Source organism: Phoenix dactylifera, chromosome 3 (genome assembly GCF_051530095.1).
Source record: "Phoenix dactylifera cultivar Ajwa chromosome 3, Ajwa_hap1_PhDact_Kaust_v1.1, whole genome shotgun sequence".
Lineage (NCBI taxonomy): Eukaryota > Viridiplantae > Streptophyta > Magnoliopsida > Arecales > Arecaceae > Phoenix > Phoenix dactylifera.
The window spans coordinates 6,582,819-6,606,717 of NC_143192.1; the positions used below are offsets into that span (position 1 = coordinate 6,582,819).

At 38.7% G+C, this 23,899-nt stretch overlaps 1 protein-coding gene across 1 annotated transcript; it reads right to left on the reverse strand.

Moving 5' to 3' along the window:
* Positions 1 to 7,052: 7,052 nt before the first annotated feature.
* On the reverse strand, positions 7,053 to 10,519 carry LOC103722337 (basic helix-loop-helix (bHLH) DNA-binding superfamily protein). Its single transcript, XM_008812860.5, has 7 exons — positions 10,031 to 10,519; positions 8,812 to 9,559; positions 8,540 to 8,662; positions 8,156 to 8,227; positions 8,003 to 8,068; positions 7,512 to 7,550; positions 7,053 to 7,430 (listed from the first exon to the last, which is right to left on the reverse strand). Exons 1-7 carry the CDS (start codon positions 10,306 to 10,308, stop codon positions 7,260 to 7,262), a joined length of 1,497 nt encoding a protein of 498 aa, XP_008811082.2. The 5' UTR covers positions 10,309 to 10,519; the 3' UTR covers positions 7,053 to 7,259.
* Between the last annotated feature and the right edge of the window lie 13,380 nt (positions 10,520 to 23,899).

Below are 23,899 nucleotides of genomic sequence, written 5' to 3' on the forward strand. Positions count from 1 at the left end.
TTTTTAATCGTCGTCTTTAATGCATTTATCTAGGGCCAGGTCTTTAGTTTTTGTTTCTTTTAGTTTTGTAATCTTATAGATATCTTTCTCCCCTTCAAGTTCTAAGTTGGGATATAAATCTTCAGATGTTTTGACTCTAACTAACTTCTCATATCATCTTAACTTTTTTCTTAGCCTCCTTGTAGCTTTCATGCATTTCTCTCTTTCTACATATTGATAGACTTCTATAGCACTCTATTTTAGACTGCACTACTAAGTAAACTTTCTTATTCCACCCCCAAGTTTTCTTGCTAGATGGTCCTTTTTTCTTAATTTTTTCTAATATATTTATAGCCACCTTTTAAGTACCATTAGCTATCTCTTTCTGCATGGTATTAATTTCTCCATTTAGATATCATTTTCCTTTATTCAATATTCTATTCTCAAAAGTCATCTATTTCTTTCCTTACACATCCAAAACTATAGAAGTCTGTAAATATATTCTTCGGTCATTTTTTTTCAATTTTCTAATACACATCCAAAACTGTCATTCTATATTGGGTGGTTATACTCTCACCTGGCATAATTTTACAGTTTTTATACAAAAGTTGATCAATCTTTCTAGCAAGGAAGAAATCTATTTGACTAGCATTATTTCTATTTAAAATTATCAAATGAGAATTCTCTTTAAAGTAGGTGTTAGTTAATACTAGGTCCTATGGCATTATCTTTTTTTAACTTCAAGACCATACCCTCTATGCACCATTTTGAAACTGACACTATATTTCTCATATTGCTTCAAATCTTCATTGATAAATATTTTTTCTCTACTAGAAATTTCTTAACTAATTCATTCATGTCCTCCCAAAAATATTGCTTTGTAGCATCTTTCAATGATACTTTAGGAGTATATGTACAAATGATATTAATAACTTCTCTCCTAATACCAATTTTACTAAGATTATTCTATCTCTTACTCTTTTAATATCTACAACCTCATTCTTTAAACTCTTGTGAATCTTTTGAATAAATCCATCTCTATCCTCCAAAAAGTATTATTTTGTAGCACCTTCAAATCCTGCTTGAGGAGCATAAGTACTAATGATACTAATAGACTCCTTTCCTAACATAAATTTTATTAAGATTATTTTATCTTCTACTCTCTTAATATCTACCACCTTATCTTTTAAATTCTTATATGTAATTATTCCTACTCTATTTTTATTTCTCTTTTTTTTTTTTTTGTATACCAAAGCTAATAACATGCCATACTTTCTTTGCAATTCGTTTTATTGACTTAGTCTCTTGCAGGTAGCGTTGTTAACTCTCATTGTATCTACTATTTTCATCAATTTTTCTATAAATGACCCTATATCCAAGTTGTTAAATATATCAAAGTTGTTATGACATTGTAATGTTAAAATAGCCATTGTGATGGGTTTGGAAGTGTTCTACTCCAAAAAACGGCTATTATTTGATATTTTCTCTGCTAAATGGAATAACATGTCTAGATTCTGCACAACATAAGAGTTGGAGAAAATATATTATCCAATTCAGTGAACCATGACTTTTTATTAAATAATATGTATTTTTTAATCCATCATGGATGCCCTCCTATCACATTGCCAGGGGAGCCCAAACAAGAAGTAATAAGCATCCGTAGCAATATAACATCATTCCACACCTCATCTTTATAATTCTTTTCAATGAAAAATTTAACTAGAAGCTTTTATTAACTAGTACCTCATTTCTCTTATTTAGCTATGAAATTTTCTAGGGATTTGTGTGTGCGCCTCCGCCTTAAATTGCAATTTATCCTCCATCTTTGTATAGACAACATTCCCACAACTCTCACCATCAATGATAATATCACACACTATGCCATGTAAGGTGCATCAAGAGTGGAAGATTTTGTGAAGCAATGATCTTCATTAGTATCGAAGACATTTAAGCTTTGCCAAATGAAGAAAGCCTCTCAATCATCACTATACAGTATATCTTCTTTCTCTTCTAATCCCTCGTCATGAATAGAAGATTCTTCTTCCAAATTTTCTTCAAGCATTTCCTCACCTTTTTATTTGGATGTTTGAAGGCTATATATCCAATCCCTTGGTATTTGTAGCATTGCTGACGGCTAGAGTTAGAAGAACTATAATGACTACAAGAAGCTATCATGCTTAGAAGGAGACCTTAAAGAAAAAGCTTTAAAAGGTTGTCGCCACTCCTGTTTTTGGCCCTCAATTCTCATTATCTTTGAGTTGTCTCTCAACTTTGATTACAAACTTGTAGACATCATGATTAGTCCAATAAGTTGGTACATGAACAATATCATATATTTCCCAATGGAGCCCACCAAGGTAGTAAGCTATATTTAGCTCCTCGGATTCAATTATACCACATTCGAATTCTTTCATGTACTCTTCTAAATAGTGATGTTCTTCTACAAAGAGATGGAGCTTAATGAATGAATATTGTAACTACTTCTTTAGATATAAGTTCTTTAAGTTCTTTCTTTTATCTTCTCCCAAGATTCAAGCTCGAGACTACCTAATTTTGAGTTGCTCCACCAAATGGAAGCATGCTTTTGGAGTTTCATGGATACAATTTCTCTGTTTTTGGTGATCCGGCACATCTTTGTATTCAAATACATGCTCCCCGGTGTGAAGTCAATCTATGAGTAGTTTATCCAGTTGGATCCTTCAAACTCATATATGTTATATGGCTGATCAGAAAGAGTCAATAATATATGTCATGCTTGACTTCTTTCATGTGCGGCTTGGACCATGCGCATGGAGGGCTCACAATGATTGAAAAAAGCCAGGATAATAATTAGGTTAATTGAAGAAATAACTGATATAGAGGGGGCATTGAACTCATGACGTCCAGCAAACTTGAGATCTGATACCATATTAAATAACCATTTTATCTTGAAGGCTTAAGCTGATAAGAAAAGCATCAATCATGTACATCAGGCTTAATAGAGATAAAAGTACAATTTGGATTGGCACTATGAAATCCACCATGAAAGGAAAGAGCCTAAAAAAAGAATTCCTTCTCAAGATAAATTTGTATCTAACTCAAAATAGGATGCCTTCATTGCATGGATTAGTTATATATATATATATAGTACATGACATCATGAAATATTAATAATGGATAACTCCCAAAGTACTTTGAATAATAATTACAAGTTGTCATTCTAAGTTTTAAAAGGGATACTTTTCACAAATATCTATAGACTCAAATGCTACCTACTTAAGGCTGCAAATGGGTTGGGTTGACTCGTGATCCGATTTGACCCAACTCGTCCCATTTTGGATGACCCATGGGATCGAATCGGGTTCTAAAATTGGACTTGTTCCATTTTACGAGCTGGGTCTGGTTTTACCGAATTCAGACCCAATCCGATCCGACCTAACCTATTTGAAAACATGGAGCCAAAGCCCAGAGATCTTGGTCATTTCCTTAAATATGTTGTGCTTCTTGATGATATAAGTATTGGGAGGGTCATAGAGATGGGCATATTGATGGCTTGCTCTTATGAAAGGGAGATGGAAGTGAAAGTTTTGCTTGCCTAGAATTTTATTCCACTCTGTTCTTGTCCAGCATGATGAGCAGCAATGAGGTGCGTGCATGTAGACTTTTATCCTACTGCTTTTGTTTCTTGGCATGGACAACTCTTCCTCTGCGTACTCCTATTGGTATGGTAATGGAAAAATATCATACCTTGCTATCTTATGCAATCCAAATTGATATCACAAGGTTTCACCCAATATGATGTCGATAAATCAATCCCATCATAAGTTCTTTTACTACAAACCTAAGAATTTTTTTTCACAAAATAATTATTGAACTCCAAGATCAGCTGATAAAATGGCAATTGAGTTTGTCTATTATTCTATAGCAATTGAAAATTCCTATTCTTTTCTTTTGAGAGGGATACGGTACCTGAAATTTTATAATCTTAGTCTCATTATATTGGCGAGGATATCAAAACATTCAGAAACATTTAATATAGAAAAAATTTGCAGTATCAAACAATGATGAATAAGAAGAAAAAAAAAAGAAAAAGCATGCGTTGTTTATATGGATGATATTGGTTTTAGGACTCAACGAGATTTTTTTTTAAATTGGAGAGTCGGACCTAGATAAACAGACTCGACCGGACCCGAATCGAATCCAAATTTTTTGAGTTAGGACCGGGTTATACATGGTCCCGACCCGACCCGACCCGAACTGTAGGGTCAAAAATTGTGGCCATGGACCTGACCCAATCCGATCTTTTATTGGATTGGGTCTAGATCCAAAATTAGAACCCAAACAAGAAATCAGATTAGGTCGGAGCCACTCATCATCCGATCTGACCTGAACTCTTTGCACCCCTATACCTACTAGAGTACATTATTCACAAGCATAAATGAGAATAGGCTTCTTCTTGGGCTTAATCCATGGACACCGTAGTGTACATCAAGCTGACCTCTATTTTAAAGATTTTAATAGAATTCTGGTAACTAGAAAGATGCTAAAAGTGTTGTTTCATCTATTTTTTGCTACTAAGTTTTTAAATTAAGTTCTAAATATGAAAAATGGAAAGATAAATTTCCAAGATTTAGAAGGTGGAAAACTTCTCAATCAAAAACATAGAAGAAACTTGGAGTATCTAGGACAACATTTGACTAGTTTGTGAATGTCCATCAAAATTAATACACATTATTGAGTTCTCGAAATCTTAGCCAGCATGTCTTTGATATTGAATTCAGCTTAATTATGCGTTAATTCCAAATTAGTTAGAGTCGGCTACATGAACTCTTTTGTTTTATTTTTCTTAGTTTAGGACCATACTTTCCAAGAGATGCCAAGATATCAAATTGTTGCTTATGACTTTTGATCTACCTCTATATCTATTCATTCCTTCTATATATATCAAATCACTTCTTCGTACTAGTGTATCCTTCAGTCTATGTTATATATGTTCAGACTATCTAAGTCGTCATTCTCTCAATTTATCCTTTATTGATGCTACTTTCACTTTTATCCTTCTAGTATATGTTATATATGTTCAGACCATTTAAGTCATCATTTCTTTTTTTATCCTTTTTTGTATTACTATATATCTATCTCAACATTCTTAATGGGTCGCGACCGTACAGAGATTTGAAACTTGGGAATTTGGACTCTAGCAAACTGAATATTTGAAACTTAGTTCTAGAAAACAATCAAGTTGAACCTTTTCTAGAACTAAGGTTCAAAATTTTAGTTTGCTAGAGTTCTCCTAGAAGCATGAAATTTCTTTAACTCTGAATTGACACTCAGGTTAAAAGCAATTTGTTCCATTTTTTTTCTTTTCCCTTCTTTCCTTTTTTTTTGGAAAATGGTGGGAAAATATACCACACATATTGAAATGAGAACAAGCGGGGGGGAGGGAGGGAAGGAGGGAGAGATAGATAGATAGATAGATAGATAGAGAGAGAGAGAGAGAGAGGACGGGAAGTGGAAAAAGAGAGGAACAACCCTTGGTCCACACCCTCTGCAATAAACAAGAACCAGGGTTGACCCGAACACTATACTCTCCTTGCCAAAGAAGAAAACAAGAAAAATACAGGGATACTTAAATAACATCAGCTGGTGACTGCCTAAATGTTGTCGCCATGAGAGACTGCTGGGAGCAGTTGATGATAGAGTATGCAACAGTAGTGGAAACACAAGAATATGGAAGAGAAAATACTTTATATAAGATAATGGAGTAGTACAACTTTTCTTGAAGGAGGAATACAACTTTACTTACAAGCCCTCTCTATCTATCGCTCCTTTCTTTTTTTTTCCTCAATACATTCTTCTTCACAATAGCCACATATTTATAGGCACTAGAAGTGATCTTTTAACTTCCCTAATAAATACATCATTACGTAACCTTTTAGATTTTCCATATGACCCTTTGGATTCTTCATATGACCCTTTGGATTCTGAATATGATCCTTTAAATTCTTCAGCATAATTAAGTTTATCAACTTCGTTCAGCCAGTGAATTTTGTTTCTTGTTTAGAGGAATAGCTGATGAAGTATATATAGATCCATGGTTAGATTGGTTTTCATGGAAGTATTGCTAATTGTACAAGTCAAAGTCTGAGAAAACCCTGCAGGTGTCAAGAGCCTCAATTTCTCAAACGGATCATGACTAGGAAGACACTTGTAATTATGATAATTAAGATGCCTCATCACGAACAAGTAATTCCGGAACAGCCAGTGAGAATGTGACTACTACAATCATAAGGTACGTGAATGACTTCTAATTTCATTCTATAATATAAAAAGTTTCCTTGAAATAACACAAGCAGCTCACAAAAACAAAGTACACGTTCGCTAGGTTTTGCAAGATAGAAATAAATCCTTAATCAAGACTCAGTTCGCTCATCAATGGGTTTGCATTACCATTAATGCATGGTACAGAGAAGCAACCTAGCTAGCAAACAATCAAAAGGGAGAGTTTATTATAATCATAATCTGGGGTTTAGGGGTCTTTCCTTTTTTTTCCTCTTCTCATAACTTTCACCAAAAACCATCACTGTTATTAAAAAGATAATTCTCCAAAAACTTATTAGGCCGTTGATAATAATTCTTTTGAGTGGCCAGGATTCATCAATGTATCGATAAAACCACAGTAATTTTAGATTTCAATGTGGTGGTGGTTGATCACAAATATCATTAGCCAGATGCAAGCCTCTTTTCTCTTCATATGTAATGTCCCTCTTTACTCAGTTGGTCTTAGAATGATTGTTCTATGCGATCAAACAAGATGATTAAAAGAAACAAAAAAACAAAAACAAATCGGCTTATCTATACGAGCTTGCATATTTTCTGGAGATCGATGTTCTAGGCGCATGAACCAAACCCGGGTAGTGTCAGAGGCACACCAAAGTGCTCGCTCGAGTGCTTATAAAGTGGCAGCACCGCAAAGTACATCCAAACGCACCGGTTACATCATTTGGCCTGTGGCTCATGCTTGAGATATATAAAAATGGCAGAGAAAGTTAGAGTTTAAGAAGTCAATTTTGCCAAGGTGGGTGTTCCTTCAGTAGAGTAAAATTTTGGTCCATCAGTAGTTCATTGAATACAAATATCTCATTTCTTACACCAATTGATATTTCAACCTTCAAAACCAAAATATTTTATAGGCAGCAGTTCTTAACTTACCACCAATTCTGTTATCTTTTTTCTTTTAGCAGATGTAGTTGTGCCACAGTGTTTCACTACCACTTGAAATCAGAAGTAGAAATAGTACTTCATCTATATAGACAACCTCTGTATGTCGGCATCCAGTAATCTGGTCCATTGTTATCCCTGTAGGCTTGGGGAGTGCAGGAAATAGGAACTAGGCAAAGCCCTCTACTCCTCAGATCAAGCTTTGGTTCAGACTTGTCCGTCCTCTCCAAGACTCCCCATGTATTGCGATCCTGAAACCAATATACTTATTGATCCATAATAATATGTACATATTAACTAAAGTCTCAACAGTGAATTAAATCTTTCAGTACCTTGCTAGCTCCTGACTTCATGTATGGGTCACTGAGCAACTGCATGCGTACCATAAAGAGTTACCATAAATTGTTTCGAGGAGTTGATAACAATAGCGGAAAAACTACTAAGCCCCTTCATGCATGCGTATAATGAATCGGCTAGAAAACTAAACAATGCAAAGTAATAATTTTGTCCCACACTCCATTAATGGGGCAATAATAACTGGCTAACATCCAGTTTGTTCTTCTTATCCGCAGTTGAAGTGGGAATGGAGTCACACTAGCTAACACGTACTTTGCCAGTCTTATTAGCTTGACTCCTTCAGTTATAACCACTTATTATGTTACTATAACATGCTGCGAAATACTTGCACGTAAATGTAATAAAGCAGCAGGTTATAGTGAGAAACTAAACTATAGTGGCTATAGTAACTACTAAAAAACACGCTTCATTGCTTGCACTTCAATCGTCACTAGAACTGGAAATTAAAGGAAGTCGACGGTGTTACCTGTACTTGCTCCTGTAGAAATCTGATATAATTGATTGCCTCATGTAGTACTGATGCAGTATCAGTCTGAAATCGAACAAAAGATAAATTTGGAAAACTTTTATGTTGTTTAGCAGGGAATCAACGCATTGTAATACATTTGTAAATATTTACCTTTCCAAAGGGTGACACAATTTGTTGGAGTGCAGTGATTTTATCTGCCAACTTTACTTTAGGTGCCTGCAACTGTATGGAGAAAATTACTTTTTATTTTTCTACTGTACTTATTGGGTTTTATAAACAATATGGTTTGCTTCCTTTTTGCTTTTGTTTTTGAAAATAAAGTTCAGAGTGCCACTATCCCCAGTCGAAGTGGATTTCTCTCTAGTGCAAGCACTTAGAGAAGGGCCAGCATCTAAGAAGAGGCAAGGTCTCCTTTGGCTCCATTTAACTGCCTTCCACTTTAATTAAATGAATGTGTAAACTAGGAATGAAATGAAGAAATACGTACGTATCAGTTAACATTTATTCTACTGGACTTGGATATATACAACTTACCTTGAGAGATGATGTAGTTGAGTTCTCATGTTTAGATTTCTTGAAGAGAGTTTCTGAACTGTCATCTGATCTTTTCTTTTTTCCTTCACTTGTTGTTGCACTGCTTCTCCCATTTCCTCTCGTCTACAAGTAACAAATTGAACTCTTATTTTTCACCCATAAAAAAAAGAAAAAAGAAATACTAAAGAACTGTTGAGATGCTGGAGAATACATTATAAGTTATCAATCCATATTGATAATAATTTAAATTAAGAAATATTGATGGCACTCACTGATGAATTATCAAAGACTTGCTTCTTACTATCAGATGAATCTGAGACTTTTGTATAAGACTTAGAGGCTCGTAAGTCCACTGCTGGCTTGTTCAAAGAGTCAGTAAAAGAGATAAGCTCTGATAAATTCCTCGTGTTAGACCAAGGCACGTCTGTCATCCCACTGCAGAACTTGTTGTTGAGGCCCATAAGTAAATTGCTGACACCAATCTGGTGTCCAATATTGTTAGTACTAAACGGCCTTAGAAATGAAGGCATAGAAGCTCCCATGTCCTGATGATGTTGGCTTTCTTCTTTTGTATCGTGGTCATAACATGGCACGTAACTTGTATTTGTGTCTCCTCCCATTCCACTGCCAGGATATGATGGCGAATTAGGAATCTCGTGTTTGATATAAGAAATATTTGATGTGGAATACCGAGCCATAGCGGGATTAATCGAAACGTTGCATGTCGATGGTGGATTGAGCTGTGGATTTGGAGGAGCGATGGACCAGTTGCTAACCAAATCCGATAAGTTTGTCAGTCTTTCAGCTGGCTCCATGATGCTTCCATTATAGCTTGTCAACTGTTTATCCAAGCTGTTGAGCGAACATGGTTGCGTGAACTCCCAACTATTGTCCATCTTCTTGAGGTAATCACAGGCTGGGTCGAACATCTCTGTCGTCAGGCTCTTGGAGGTCAGCACCTCGAGGAAGTTCTCTCCGTTATCATGATTGCTGTGCAAGTCTCCACCACTTCCAACGTTTCTGAAAGACCAAGTTCAAAGCTTTTACCTCCAAGATTCTTCGTGGTGCATAACATTTAATGGTCGTATCAACAAGAAGTAACTGATTCCTGAGTTCTATAAGTGACTAAAATTTGATATACCCAGATTTAATTGTCAGGTAGGAAAGTTTGATTTGCTTAACTATTACCGGAACTACTAAAGAAAGCATAATAACCAATGAAATATTAAAAGCAATACGTAAAGATCTTTTTGGAGAAAAGATTCAAAGAACCTGGGCTAGCCTCTCCACTATTTTAGTTGCTAATTGCTGGAGATCACTTCTCTAGATCTCCATCTGTTTGCACCAGCATAATTTTTATCTACTTTCTTCTCCCCTAAGTTTGCACTACTACTTAATTAGTTAGATTCCTTCTTATTAAAAAGAAAAAAAAAATCAGAGATTCCCTCTTCACTAAGTTAAAATCAATATAAGGCTATGGACTGTACTCACAACAGAACTTGGCTCCATAAGTGGTTCTCGACCGGTTCGCCGGAGAGATTGGCAGAGGACGAATCCATGGTGAGGCCTGAATGGTTGGAAGTGTTGGTGAATGACGTGGTGGTGTTGGAGATGTCCTCGTCACAAGAGGAGTTGGAATGGGGATTCGGAGGCTGCCACCGGCCCATGGTGTTCCAAGATGAAAGAGGGTTCGCATGAACCTCCCACCAATTGTTGGGCGCCGTAGAGGAGCTAGCCACCGAGGCCTCAGACCCTTCTTGAGTCGCCATGCGAGAAAGCACGGAGAGAAGGGAATTCTTTGGCTTTTGATGGGGCGAGGAGGGCTTTTAAGGAGGATGTATCCGTTGGCATGACATCACCATGCGGGCATTTAAAAATTTAAATCAAGAGAAGAGAGGAAGGGGGAGGATGGGGACAACAAAGTATGCAGAGCCTCGTGTTCTTTCCACTGAGGTCGTGGGCAATTATTATAGGGAGGCCATGGGTCCTTCAAGGGCGTTAGGCTTTGAGCTTGTGGTTGGAGGTGGTAGGTCTCTCTCTCTCTCTCTCTCTCTCTCTCTCTCTCTCTCTCTCTCGTTTCTTTATAAGCATTACATTATTTGTGAACGAAAATAATGACCAAGAGAAGGTAATGCTTTTTAATATCAAAACTAGGAGGAGCTAAGATTTCATTATGTTCATTAAATGCTTGAAACATGGTAGTGCTTGTATGGAGTTGCGTTTTGCTTTGATAATATCTATGCACCATCATTATCATCATCATAATTGCTGTTATCTTCTTAGTCCCTTGTTCTCAAAGAAATGACATCCGGGTAAGTATACACCCAAGTGGTCCCGTGTTGATTCGTTTAATACCTTGCAGTGCTCACCTTTTACTGTGGACAGCGAAAGCTTCCGTTCTTCACTGAAACCGAAGACGATTCCTGAATGCTTCCCTTAAAAACACTGTAGCTATCCACGCGTGCTCATGCTTGTTTGTTTATGGTAATCTCGAACCATTTTTATATATCAGTGGTGAAAATAGTTAGGTATCTTCTTTAGAATCTGCAACACTGCAAATATTCTCTGAAATGAATGTGATTCTTCTTTCATGATTCTTGTGTCATGTATCAAGGTTCGAAGGGGATTGGAGCTGGTGAATAGCTACAGAGCAGAATTTAAATGTGTTTAACTGATATATCAAAAATTTTATAATCCTTTGTCAGTGGGTTTCGTTAGTGTTGCTCTGAGAACGTATATCAGAAAAAAGATGTTTAAGATAATAACATTAACTTATATCCCTTCCTAGGTAGTGCAAGTAAAACCAATGACAAAAACAGTGAAGGACAAGCTTGGTGTTGGTGGTGTTGGTGGAGTACAAACTTCAAGGATGCAATTGATTGCTTCCATGTTGCTTTTTCACGTATGTTCTAGGAATGGTCTTCAATAAGAATGTGTGGAAAGAGATGTCTGGAGTGTGGAAGGGAAAATACCCATCCAATGTTTACCGAAAAACTGTGGGCCGATAGTGACTTGATAGCTGGAAAGGGTGGAGAATTTTGTGATGGAACTTTCTGTTTAGGGTTGAAAACCAGCTAGGGAGTAAGCTAATAGAAGTCCGAAGTACCAGAGATTCAGAGATTCATGGGAGAACCGAGCAAATAATCTACAGTGCAATGCAAAACGATATCTTTTGATCGAAAATTTAACACAAGAACCAAGACTAGGATTCTATAACCATCTCTACAGAAGAATCATAGTGTGACATTCCTGAAGCTTAATTCATAAGACAACAAAACTGAATTATTTCGAAATCTATAAGCTCGGTTGATGTAGACAAGAAAGACAGTAACAGTCCAACTTTAACTCAAATGCCTGTTACCCACCAACCACAGCATCAAAACCAACAAGACATGTAGAAACATTAATTCAACCAAATCTCATGAGAATCTAGTTTTAGTCTTTTCTGATACCTAATGCTACCAAATACGACGAGCACACGTGAGAGGGGAGTTGGTGGTGGCTCTATGCCGTGGTTTTGCTTTCATATACCAGTAAACAGTGAAAACCATCAAGGGAGCAAAGATTAGTGCACCAAGGTACTAACCTCCTTCCTCAGGCCCATGCCAGCGACATCACTATATATTGAAAGCAGGATCTTAATGCCGCATAAGCTGAATCAGCGTCCTGATGTAGAGGGACATGCGCATGCATTCATACTTCTTCATAATCTATCATAAACATTTCTTCACAAAGATCAAATCACCTCAACTAATCAATTAATCCACATAGCCATAGGTTAATTATCAAGAGAAACCATGTCAACACAGAAAATGATAACAAGATATGTGCACCAATTCTTTTGCATACTGAACTTCCGCTTCAATTATGTGATCTTTATTCTAATGCTTCTTTCTAAAAGCCAGAATTGCTTGCTTAAACCATGGTCTAGTAGGTGTGTGCAATTGGATGGTGGCTCCCCACCTCAACCTTAGGCTATGACATCTACATCCACTAGAAATCTCTATAAGACATTGCAAGGCTCTTTCCATCTCCTGAAGTACCTTTCGGAACCGTCATCAAGCACCGTTTGCACGCAGATCTTCTTCGCATCTCATCCACATCCATTAGTGTTTGTATTGAGGATTTGAAAATTAGGAGTACTGCTCTAATAATCCTACTAATTTAATGAAGTCCATGGGATGAGAATGAGATTGGCTAGCTTTAATTAGGTCAAGGAAAGGCACTCCATCAAAAAAGGAATGTTGTGACATGGACAGCAATCCCATTCCTTCTCTCTCTCTCTCTCTTCTTTTCTTTTACTTTTAAGAAATGCTCGACACCTCTAGGCCTATAGTCTCTAGACTTCAAACATATAACCTTCTTTAGTTTGGTGCTCCTGGGAAATCTAATAGGCTAAGCGCTGCCAGTATCACTAGATCACGGAACTGACGAGGTTGTCCAAGACCAATCCTTGACGTGCATGTACGGCATGCCTCGGGCCGATAGAGCTAAATTCGATGTATCCAACGATTGTTCGATGGTACGATCACGGATGGTAACATTCCATTAATCCTGCCAGTTTTTTTTTTTTTTTTTTTGTTCTGAGGTGTTCCATTCCTACCAAGTTGGCACACGACAAGTGTCAATATCATCTCTAGCTCATTCATTCATTGAAGCCATGGCTTCAACAAGAGAAAGAAGCACAAAACTCTCACCAGCACGCCTTCTTTTGTTGTTTTTTTTTTCCACCAATGCTAATATAACCGAAAGGCTAATGAGGCCATTATCTCACTGAGTGGAAGCCCTTGTCGTTTAGTTACGGGAAAGCTCTTGGAGGGTCAATGACAGGTGGACAAGTGTCCAAATGAAGGGGAGGGGCCTACCTTTGAGAGGGGACAAGACAAAAGATGATTCGTGCAATAAGCACGCGAACCTTTCCAAAAAATAAAGCATTAGAGGAGGAGTTTGTTTACTTAATCACCGGCAAGCTAAGGAGAGCTTTATTTAATCCATGTTGACCCTGCTTTTGTCAATCAGCACCTATAGAAACCACAGAGGCAAGGAGAGGCTAAAGGCAAAGGAATTCCTGCCTTCTAATGATCTCTTTCCATTCCTCTCTTTCTCTCTCTCTTTTTAAAGACAAGGCCAAGTTGAGATGTAAGGTCTGCCCACTTTCCACTAAGGTTGGTGGGCGTGGACCCTGATGGGTGACGGAAATGGCTCCTTATGGAACCGGAGTTAAAGTTTGGAAACTAGGAGGGGGGAGGGGAGCGTGTGTCCAATATTTGGTGGAGGACATGGGGAGTGGGATGTGTGAAAGGGTCTTAAGGTTCACCTTGGGGGAGATGATGAGAGAGGGTTCTAGGGGGAGGAAGGCCATGGTAATGTCAACGCGTTGGGGTCTTTTGGTTGACAGAGGGTCCTCATGATCTATAGTGCATTGGGGTGGATGGAAGGGTGGAGTCAAAAGGTCAGTAATGTCTTATGGAATGTGTGTAATGCTGTCATGGATAGTACTTGATATCATGGTAGACTCCGGCATCTTTTCTCCTTGGAGCTACATACGTTGGATGGTGAAAAGTATGCAAAACCAGGCCAGTGGGTGTAATATTTTAGGTTGAGGCCCAACGCATGCTGAGCTGAAGAGCATCATCGTGTTCAAAACCCTAGCACGCGATAGGAGATGCGTTTGTTTCTTGGAAAAAAGCAGCAATAGACCCCTTCTCATGCGTGTAGGTAGAAAACAGTGACTTTAAACCACCACTTCATGTAGGTACATCGAATCCAGGAAGGAAAAGTGCAACAATATGTGCGGATTTCTTCTATTTGTGCTCAGTTATTTGATGGGGATATTGCATACGTACTGCCCGTGGCAGCCTCAGAAAGTGTGTCTATATATATATATATATATATATACAGAGAGAGAGAGAGAGAGAGAGAGAGAATAGATAGAGTAAAGATATCCACATAAATTGATAGCCATGGATTAAGATGCAGTCGAACAGCACTCGGGCCGTCAAGGGCTTAAAAATGTCCCACTTCCAAGAAAGAGGCACACAGCCTTACTTTTCAAGAAAGGATGGGAAATACCAGAATAATGCCTTTGGTCGAAGGTGGAGTCCATCTCCAAGGGCTTGCACTACAATGGTAGACAGTGATACATTCATATGATATATCTCCAAAGTCTGCATTACCATAGGAGATTGAGATGCGGAAAGTATGGAATTCAATTGGTCTTCTATGGCATGAGTGGGTTGTACATGGCCAAGCCATTAGCTCGGCTATGGTGATTGAGTAGATTCGAGATCGGGGTTGTGCTATTGGGGGGAGACTGCTGCTCCACGACATCCACAGACTACTGAGAGAGTGTGGCTCCTATCAGACTACACATGTTTACAGGGAAGCAAATGGTGCCACAAACTGGGTTACCTCCTTTTCGGCTCACCACTATGGAGACTTTTTTTGGGCCAACCACCGGTCCGTTCCTGAGCCATTGCATGACCTCATTTTTTCTGATTTTGTTGGCCACATTCACACCCATTGTGTGTGAGCCATTGTTGTACCAAAAAAAAAAGCATTGATCCTCTATTTGAGTGCCAATCGAACTCTAATCCCATGTTCGAGTTGGAGGAGGAGATTAACTCCCAACTCCTTGTGAACTCTCCTAGATGTTAGGAAAACCCTAGCCCCTGCTTCTATTAAATCACCCCCTACCTTGGAGATGCACGACAACCGACGATCCTCTCTCTCTACATATATATCGATTTTGAATTGTCATGCCGCAAACACCATTCTTACCAGGATCTATTGCATCAACCTTGCCATACACCTTCGACTTCATCAATACCCTCTCTCCTTCCTGTTCCGACCTTGGGTTGTGGCCGCTAGTCTGTATTCCATCAAGAACTGCCATATTTCTCATCCTGAATCTCCTATTTCGGCATCCATCTCGTCTCCTACTCTATTGTTCACTGACCTCATCACTTGTTTCAAGCCATCAATTATCCAATTGGAAAGAAGAAAGTAATTTCCTTGGTCTGCTCAACTTGAATCTCTTAAAAATATTAAAAAAATAGAAAATTTCACAAAAATAGGATCTAGGTCTCTTTTTCTTTAATGAATAAATCATAAACCAAGTTACATAGTCTCTATTTATACTAGAGATGAAAGGGGACCAGATAATATTCGTTTGAATCTATTTTCATATCCGAATCTATATAGACATGGATAGAAATTTGAACATCCAGCTATTATTTGCATCCACATCTATATTCGTCAAAGAAAAATGAATATGGATATAGATAGACAACTATCCGATCTATATCCAAATATCCGATTCTATGTATAACTCTATTCAATTTTATATAGAATTCATTAACTTTTAAGAAAAATATATAACCACATTAACATGCTATTTATTTGACTTACCATCTACTTAGTAATATCATTGATTTTGTGGTCATAAAATTTAATTATCCAACTTGTATCTGTATATATCTTCATACTCCCAATATCCAATTTATGTCGACATCCGTTTAAAACAAATATGGATATAAATTTTTGCATCTGATTAATTTTCAAATCCATATTTGTCTTCATCAGATAAAATAAAAATGGATATGGATATACTAAAATCTGATCCATATTCGATCAAGTTTTAGCCCTAATTTATACTAGTGATACAACTTTTTCAAAAAATAGACCTAACTAGTAGAAATAATTGTGAAAAAGCTAAAATTCTATAGAGATAGATCTCTATTACTAAATCATTTTTTTCTTCAATTGCTCTACCTAATTCTTCTAGAATTGAGAGATATGCTTAGTTAAAGTCTTTCTTGGAAAAATAAATTACTTTAAGCTACCTATTTCAGGGCTCAAAGATGGAATTATGTCTTGATCACTCGGTGCATAGCACCCTTAACGATGGCACTATATCATAAAGCTCGAAAGTTAAAAAAAAGGAGTACCTCAATAAGATGTTGTAGGGGCGAGTTATGGCCTTCAAAAGTTTGGCATGCAATTTAACTTTTCAATATCGTGCATCTTGATTATGAATTCTGTCTAGTCTTTTCTGTCGTAGCCAAAATAGTCCACATCAAGTTTGGTGATCTTCTTAGATTAATGATCTCTTCTTCTTTCTCTTCGACGTAGGCGCTTAGACCCCTTCTAACATGGCACCAGAGCTTAGCCACCAACAAACAAACTGAGGCTCGATCAGAATATTGAGCCATGACCCTTGTTTTAGCCCTTGTTTTTCCTCTTCCTTCTTTTTTTCTAGTTGTCGTTGCTTGTCATCGGTCATGCTATCGTTACGTACCAACATCAGCATAAGACCATCGCCCTCCCTCTTTTTTTTACCCCTCTCGCTTTGCTTTCTTTGGCTTGATGGGACACCCACAAAACTCCTATACGCACTCTCTCTTCCTTTTCTACGTATTTCTCTTTGTTTCTCTCTCTAAATGTATCTAGGTGGACCCTAATAGATGGCTCTTTTCTCTCCCTATGTCTCCCTGTGTCCCTCAATCTACCTTTGAAGAGGATCTTGAATTTGTATTTTTGCGATCGTCCAATGTATTAGCCTCCACCTTGCCCTTCATTGGGCATCACTAGATCCCATATGATATTAACTTCTATTGCACTGTCTTTGCCCTGATTAGACTCTTGTTTAGCGATTCGGCTGATTATTATCCATATCAAACTACTTCTAACCAATGGATGCCGCCAACTTGTTGGCTTTATCCTTTCTTCATCTCTTCCATATATTTCTGCATCGTTAGTTTTGTTCCTTCTATGTATATCCTCTAATTGATGGTCTTGATTTTGTGTAGGGGTGTGTAATTCGAACAAAGAAAATATGGAGTGAGGTTTTACACTCTCAACCCTTAATGGAGGTAAAATCCTAATCTTCCTATTTATAAATTTTGATGAGTAGCTTAGAGTAGGGGATAGATAGAATTCTTTGGTGATGGACCCAGCTTAGGGATGTTATCTACATCTAGGCTCTATCATCTAGAGGTAGGGCTACTAATATTGATTTGTAGATCTTGGTTTATCATCATTGGTTTGGAACAATTTTAGGTTATGATGTCCTAAGAGTATCACGCATCCAGTGCAACCTTCCATATGTGTAAAAGAAAAGAAAGATTAGACTATAAGCGTTGTACTTAGTCTAACTATTATTTGGACCCATTAATTCTCATCTTGCTGAGTTTAATTTTATTATTATGGATTTGAAGAATAATGATGTCCAAATTGAAGACGAGAATCGAACCCTCCTATTGTTGTATGCTTTAGCTCCTTCATACAAGCATTTTAGATATACCTTCCTCTACGATAGGGATACTATTTCTTTGGAGGGTGTTAAAACATGCATCCTTATTTTTAAAAGAATTGACTGAGAAGCACATAATTAGAAATATGAGTTAAGGTCAAGCAGAAGACATGTTTGCTAGGGTGAGGTGTAACGAAAGAGGATTGAGTAGTAGTAGACGTAACTTTAAATCAAAGTATAGAGACAAGATTTTGACTTGTCACAACTGTTACAAGCAAGGACATATCAAGATTGATTATTATAAGCTAAAAACAAACAATAGAAGGATCCAAAAAAGAAGAAAAATCTACAAAATCTAGTGTTATAGAGGGTGATTTTGATGGTGTTGAAGATGTTCTGTCGCTGACCGATTGAATTAGATCTAAGGATAAATAGATTCTAAACTTGGGTTGTTCCTGCCGTACGTGTTCCAATAGGGATTGGTTCTCCACCTATGAATTAATTGATGGGCAATAATGCTACTTGTAAAATAGTTAGAAAAGGCAGAGTCCAAATTAAAATGCATGATGATGTGGTGAAAACCTTGGTTGATGTTCTGTGTGTCTAGATTTGAAAAAGAATCTTGTCTCTTAAGGCATCCTTAATGCTAATGGGTGCAAGTACATAGTTGAAGATGGAGTTATAAAAGCTAACAAAGAAGCCCTTATTGTAATGAAAGATAAGAGGTCTAGAAACTTATATATACTTTAAGATGCTGCTGTTATAGGTGTAGCAGCCATTTCTTCATCTTTCATAAAAAATTCTGATATCACCAGAACATATAAGTGAAAGAAGGCTGACTGTGTTGAATAAGAGTGGTCTTCTTTGTGAGCTAACTGTGTTGAATAAGAGAGATCTTCTTTGTGAGTAGAGTATAGAAAAGATGGAGTTCTATGAGTATTATGTATTTGGCAAATATAAAAGAGTTAGATTCAATATGGCAATTCATAGGACCAAGGGTACTTTTGATTATACTCATTCAGACCTTTGGGGAGCCTCATGTATTCCTTCTAAGGGTGGTGCTTGGTATATGTTTATCTTTATTGATGATTATTCTAGAAAAGTTTGGGTGTTTATATTTTAATATAAAGATGAAATATTTAAACACTTTAAGCAGTATGATTGAGAAATAGACTAAGAAGTAGATCAAGAGGCTTAAAATAGTTAATGGATTGAAGTTTTGTTCTTCTAAGTTTGATGAGTTCCAAAAATGAGAGTATCATCAGATGCAGGACAATTAGACATGCATAACAGGAGAATGTAGTGGCTGTATATGAGCAGAATCCTCTTGGAGAGAGCTCGTTGTATGCTCTCAAATGCTAGCTTATCATAGGACTTTTGAGCAAAAACATAAACTCCCAGTCGTGAACTTCCTTTACCTTTAAAAAGAAAGTAAAGGAGAGGAAGGGGAGTTCTCATTAAACAGGATGGAGAATCAATAGAAGAGAGATTGGGTGAATCGCTCTCCATCCACAATTACTTGGTGAATCGCTCTCCATCCACAATTATTGGGTGTAAGACTTTAGAAGAGGTATTGTTTGGTAACCCAATTGACTAGTTTGATTCGAGAGTATTTAGATTGTCCTGCAGATGCTCATGTTGATGATGGAAAATTAGAGCAAAGCGCATATATCTTAGCTATGCATTTGGGGTGAAAGGATATAGGTTGTGGTGTCTAGATTCCAAGCAACCCAAATTAATAATTAGTAGGGATATGACATTTGATGATTTTGCTATGCTTCACTCAAGAAAGGGGTTTTCTGTTTTTTGTGATTTAGTTCCTTGCAGCATAATTTTTCTTCTTAGCCTAATTCAGAATAGGTGCTTGGTACTACTGAGATGAAAGAAACACCCCAGGATGAGGAGTATACTATTGCTAAAGGCAGATAGAGAAGAGAGATTTGATTATATCAGAGATATGACTATATAGATTTAGTTGCTTATGCTTTGTTAATGGCAGTAGAGGTAGTTAATAGTAGCGAGCCTTCCACATATTCAAAAATTGATTTTGCTAAGTAGGTAGTTGCTATGCAAGAGAAGATTGAGTCTTTGCATGCAAATCACACTTAGGAGTTGGTCAAACTGCCTAAAGGTAAGAAGATTGTTGGTTGCAAATAGGTCTTGAAGAAGAAAGATAGTACCCCAAGAGTTGAAGATGTTAGGTACAAGGCCCGGTTGGTTGTTAAGGACTACAATCAAATTGAATATGTTGGTGTTAATGACGTTTACCACCTGCTATGAAACATAATTCATTAGTGTATTGCTTTGGTCACCATGTGTTTTACATCCTATCGCAATAATCTTGCAGGCATTCATGGGCAAGCGCCACGTGGATTAGATTAGATAAAGTCAAAGTAGATGAAAGTCATGTAATCCTTGTTGGACTGCATATTTTTAGTAGTACTAAATTACACTAAGTGTGGAGGTGCAGGCTAAAAAAGTAGAATTCAGCCAAGACATAAATAGGTAGGCCGAAAGATTAAAACTTGACCATGATCAACTATGATGCATTGGTACGAGTGACAGACTGAAGAATATTGGATAGTGATCTGGTCATGGTCATGCTACACATGGGATCATATGAGCAAACCTTTGAAACTACAGAGGATAGTGATGATGTGGGCAATTATAGGGACCAATGTTTGTGTTACAATTATTTTTTTCATAGTATAATTAAGCGTAATTGTACTTTGTGAAAGATCCTTCAACATCTACTTTATTTTATCTTAACTTCACTTTACCTTGCACTTTACTTTTTCATATTTTAAGAGTAGAGTTAACTTAGAGATTTTTACTATCATAACCCAAGCGTAATTGTACTTTGTGAAAGATCCTTCAACATCTACTTTATTTTATCTTAACTTTACTTTACCTTGCACTTTACTTTTTCATATTTTAAGAGTAGTGTTAACTTAGAGATTTTTACTATCATAACCCAAGCTACACCCCTATCTTTATCCAAATTCATCTTTTTTGAATGATGGTGTGATGATGGTAAAACTTTTTGAAGGTCAGCACACTTAGAATCACGCTACTAGTATATCCTCCTTTCGATCACTATTTTTCGACTGCTCTAACACTGGTAGTATGCCTGCATGCCTATCTACTGATCTTGTTATTGACCTATCAAACAAACTTTATGGCATACCCATCCCTAGGCAGCGAGGAAAGCCTTATGTGCAAACACCATGTATGACTTGAAATTGAAGCAACTTGATGTAAGAATACCTTTCTTGAACTTGAAGAGTAGATTTATATGCATCAGCCTGAGAGATTTGTGACTAAGGGAAGGATGACCATGTTTGTCTGCTTAAAAGTCACTATATGGTTTGACTCTTTTATTGTTAGAAATGACTACTTAGGATTAAGCATGACAGTTATGGGTATTTTAGGAAACATGCAGATGGATCTTTTATTTATTTACTCTTATATGTTGACGATTTGCTTATTGATTCCAAGTGTATGTTGGAAATCAATGGGTTGAAAGCACAATTGAGTGGTGAACTTGAGATGAAAGATTTGAGAGCAACTAGGAAGATTCTTGATATGGAGATTGTTGCTGGAAATTGGATCTCGGGGTGACCGCGGACCGAGGAGGAGGAGCTCCGGCGGGTGGTGCGGCGGCAGACGGCTTTCTCCGGGGGACCTCGAGATCTCCCCCTTCTTTTGTAGTTCAAATCTAGCCCGAGGGTGACCACGCCGGAGGAGTCGAAGGAGGTGCCAGTGAGTGGAAGAAGAGGACGAGTGCCATCTCCCGTGCAGTGGCAGATCTGCACAAAGCCTCACCGGTGGGATTTCGGTGAGGGCCCTCCGACGCTCAAGTTAGAGCTGAGTTTAGTAGGCCCAGCCAAAAGTCAGAAGTCCTCTCTTTAAGAGGAAGAAGTTTTTCTTTTTATAGGAGAGGTGCAGGGTTATCTGTGATGTGATTGGACGAATTAATGAGTTACCGTCATGATTGGGCGTGATCGTATGAATTAATGAGTTGCCGTGGGTGACTGGACGGAGTTGAGTGAGTCAACGAGTTGCCATAGATGGCCTGAGATTTTGGAGATCATGCGCATTTAATTGTTGACAGTCGTAGCAGGGTATGGTCCCTGGTTGATATGTCGTGGCGTGGCCGACAAGCAAAGCATGATGCGGTGAGATTGCTGCAGGGCATGGCTGCAGCATGTGGACGACGAGCTCGGCCTCTTGGGCTCCATCTTCGGAGCTCGGCTCAGCCTGCATGAGCTCAGCTCGGCCTGCATGAGCTCGGTCTTCTGGGCTTGGCTTGCATGAGCTCGGCTTGGCCTGCATGAGCTCGATCTCGTGAGTTCGGCTCGGTCTGCATGAGCTCAGTCTTGTGAGTTCGGCTCGGTCTGCATGAGCTCGGCTTGCATGAGCTCGGCTCGGCCTTCTGAGGTCAGGCTTGCTGTCGGATTGGAGCATTTTAATTGTATTTGTGGGGTGGTCCATTTTTTCTTCGAACACTACCCCCCGACTTTCGAGTTTGAGCTGCTTTTTGGCTCGAGCGAAGGAAGTAGTCCAGTCGTCGATTGTCCTGTAATATAGGCAAATGTCTATGGAGATATATGTGCTAAGAAGGGTGTACCTCTCGTGTAGTCGGAGCTAACGGCCTTAAGCCGAGCTGTCCAAGCCGAGTTAAGCGACTTTGTTCCGAGGTCGACTTTAGCGGCCTTCTTTGATTTTTGGTCGACTCAGCAGGGTGCCCCCACTCAGATCGGGGTGTGTTGTCGTAGGAGGCGTCGAATGGCGTCGAAATGGCGTCGAATGTCGTTGAAGGGCATCGAATGGCGTCGAAGTGGCGTCGAAATAGCGTCCCGAGCTTGGTTGGAGCATTTTGAGCTTGGTCGGGGCATTATTGGAGACACATACAGAAGACGGACTTCGTCCGTTAGCGATCGTGCACCCTCATTCGGAGCGGGGCGACGTTGGAGATAGAAATATTCGTAGGTTGTCTTTTGAATTTTCCGACCTGAAAATAGGTAAACTATTGAAATTATTTAAAGCTAAAGTGGTGTTCTGTACCTTTTGGAGATATTTTAATAGCTTCCGAACTTCGAGGTCCCTCAGGACTTGGCTCAACACCTGCTGGGTGTCGTTGAAGGCCGTTAGGCGGCATGCGTTGAGCTCTGGGCCGCGCCATTGCCCCTCGAGGTCGAGGAGCCATGACCATGTAGGATCCATGGCTACCCAAGAGCATTTTTCTTTGCCAGGCTGGACCTAATCTCGTTGTTGCCTTGGTTGGCCAAGAGTTGTGTTGTAGGCCGGCTGACCTGGGCCATGAGAAGGTTTAACTTCATAGTACTTTCTTGGGATGGAATCTCTTGTGAATCTGGCCGGAGGAGCGCTCATCCTTTGAAAGGCATTACAAAATAAGGTGTCAGCCGAGCTTTCATTATGTACTAAAATTCTTTTTAAAGCCTTGCAATGATGAAGGAAATAGCTACCGTGTCATCATAAAGAGGGCTCAACACCCTTTTGGTCTTCATCGGAAAAGGAGATGACTTTCGCAGTGCATGGATGCTTGGAGGAAGCTCCTTCTTCGATGCTTCAGGTGCCTCTACTCGCCCACCCTCTAATGATATTGATGATGCCCGTGAGAGGTCAGTTGTCGTTCCGCTCCTCACGCGGCACTGGGTTTTGTTCCTCGGGCTCTCTCCTGTAGGCCTGATCATGGACAAAACAACTCAACCAACCTCGGCGGACAAGTGCCTCGATCTCATCACGGAGCTCATAGCTATCCTTCGTATCATGGCCGCGATCTCGGTGGAAGTGGCAGTACTTTTTCGAGTACTTCTGCGACTCTGTCGGTCGCATTCTCAATGAAGGTCGGAGGTAGCCCTGACCCTCAATCTCCATGAGGATCTCTACTTGGGTGGATGCGAGGGGAGTGTATGTCTGAAATTTTTGAAGGGAGACCTCGGGTGAGCTAGACTCTTGGGCCAAGGAGGCTCTTCCTCATGCCAGGAGGATCGGCTGCTTGGTTGGAAGTGCTCCTCCTGGCGCGTCATCTGCATCTTGGCAGGTCGTTCGGCTGCCTCCTGCTGAAAGGCCATGGCTTCCTC

What these genes read in the sequence shown, in the direction of transcription:
- LOC103722337 (XM_008812860.5), bottom strand. Translation starts at nt 10,308, where the DNA reads ATGGCGACTCAAGAAGGGTCTGAGGCCTCGGTGGCTAGCTCCTCTACG. An exon ending in AAGTCTTTGATAATTCATCA is followed by an intron (nt 8,663 to 8,811) that starts GTGAGTGCCATC and finishes TGTTACTTGTAG; the next exon opens with ACGAGAGGAAATGGGAGAAG. An exon ending in TGAAGTCAGGAGCTAGCAAG is followed by an intron (nt 7,431 to 7,511) that starts GTACTGAAAGAT and finishes TATTGGTTTCAG; the next exon opens with GATCGCAATACATGGGGAGT.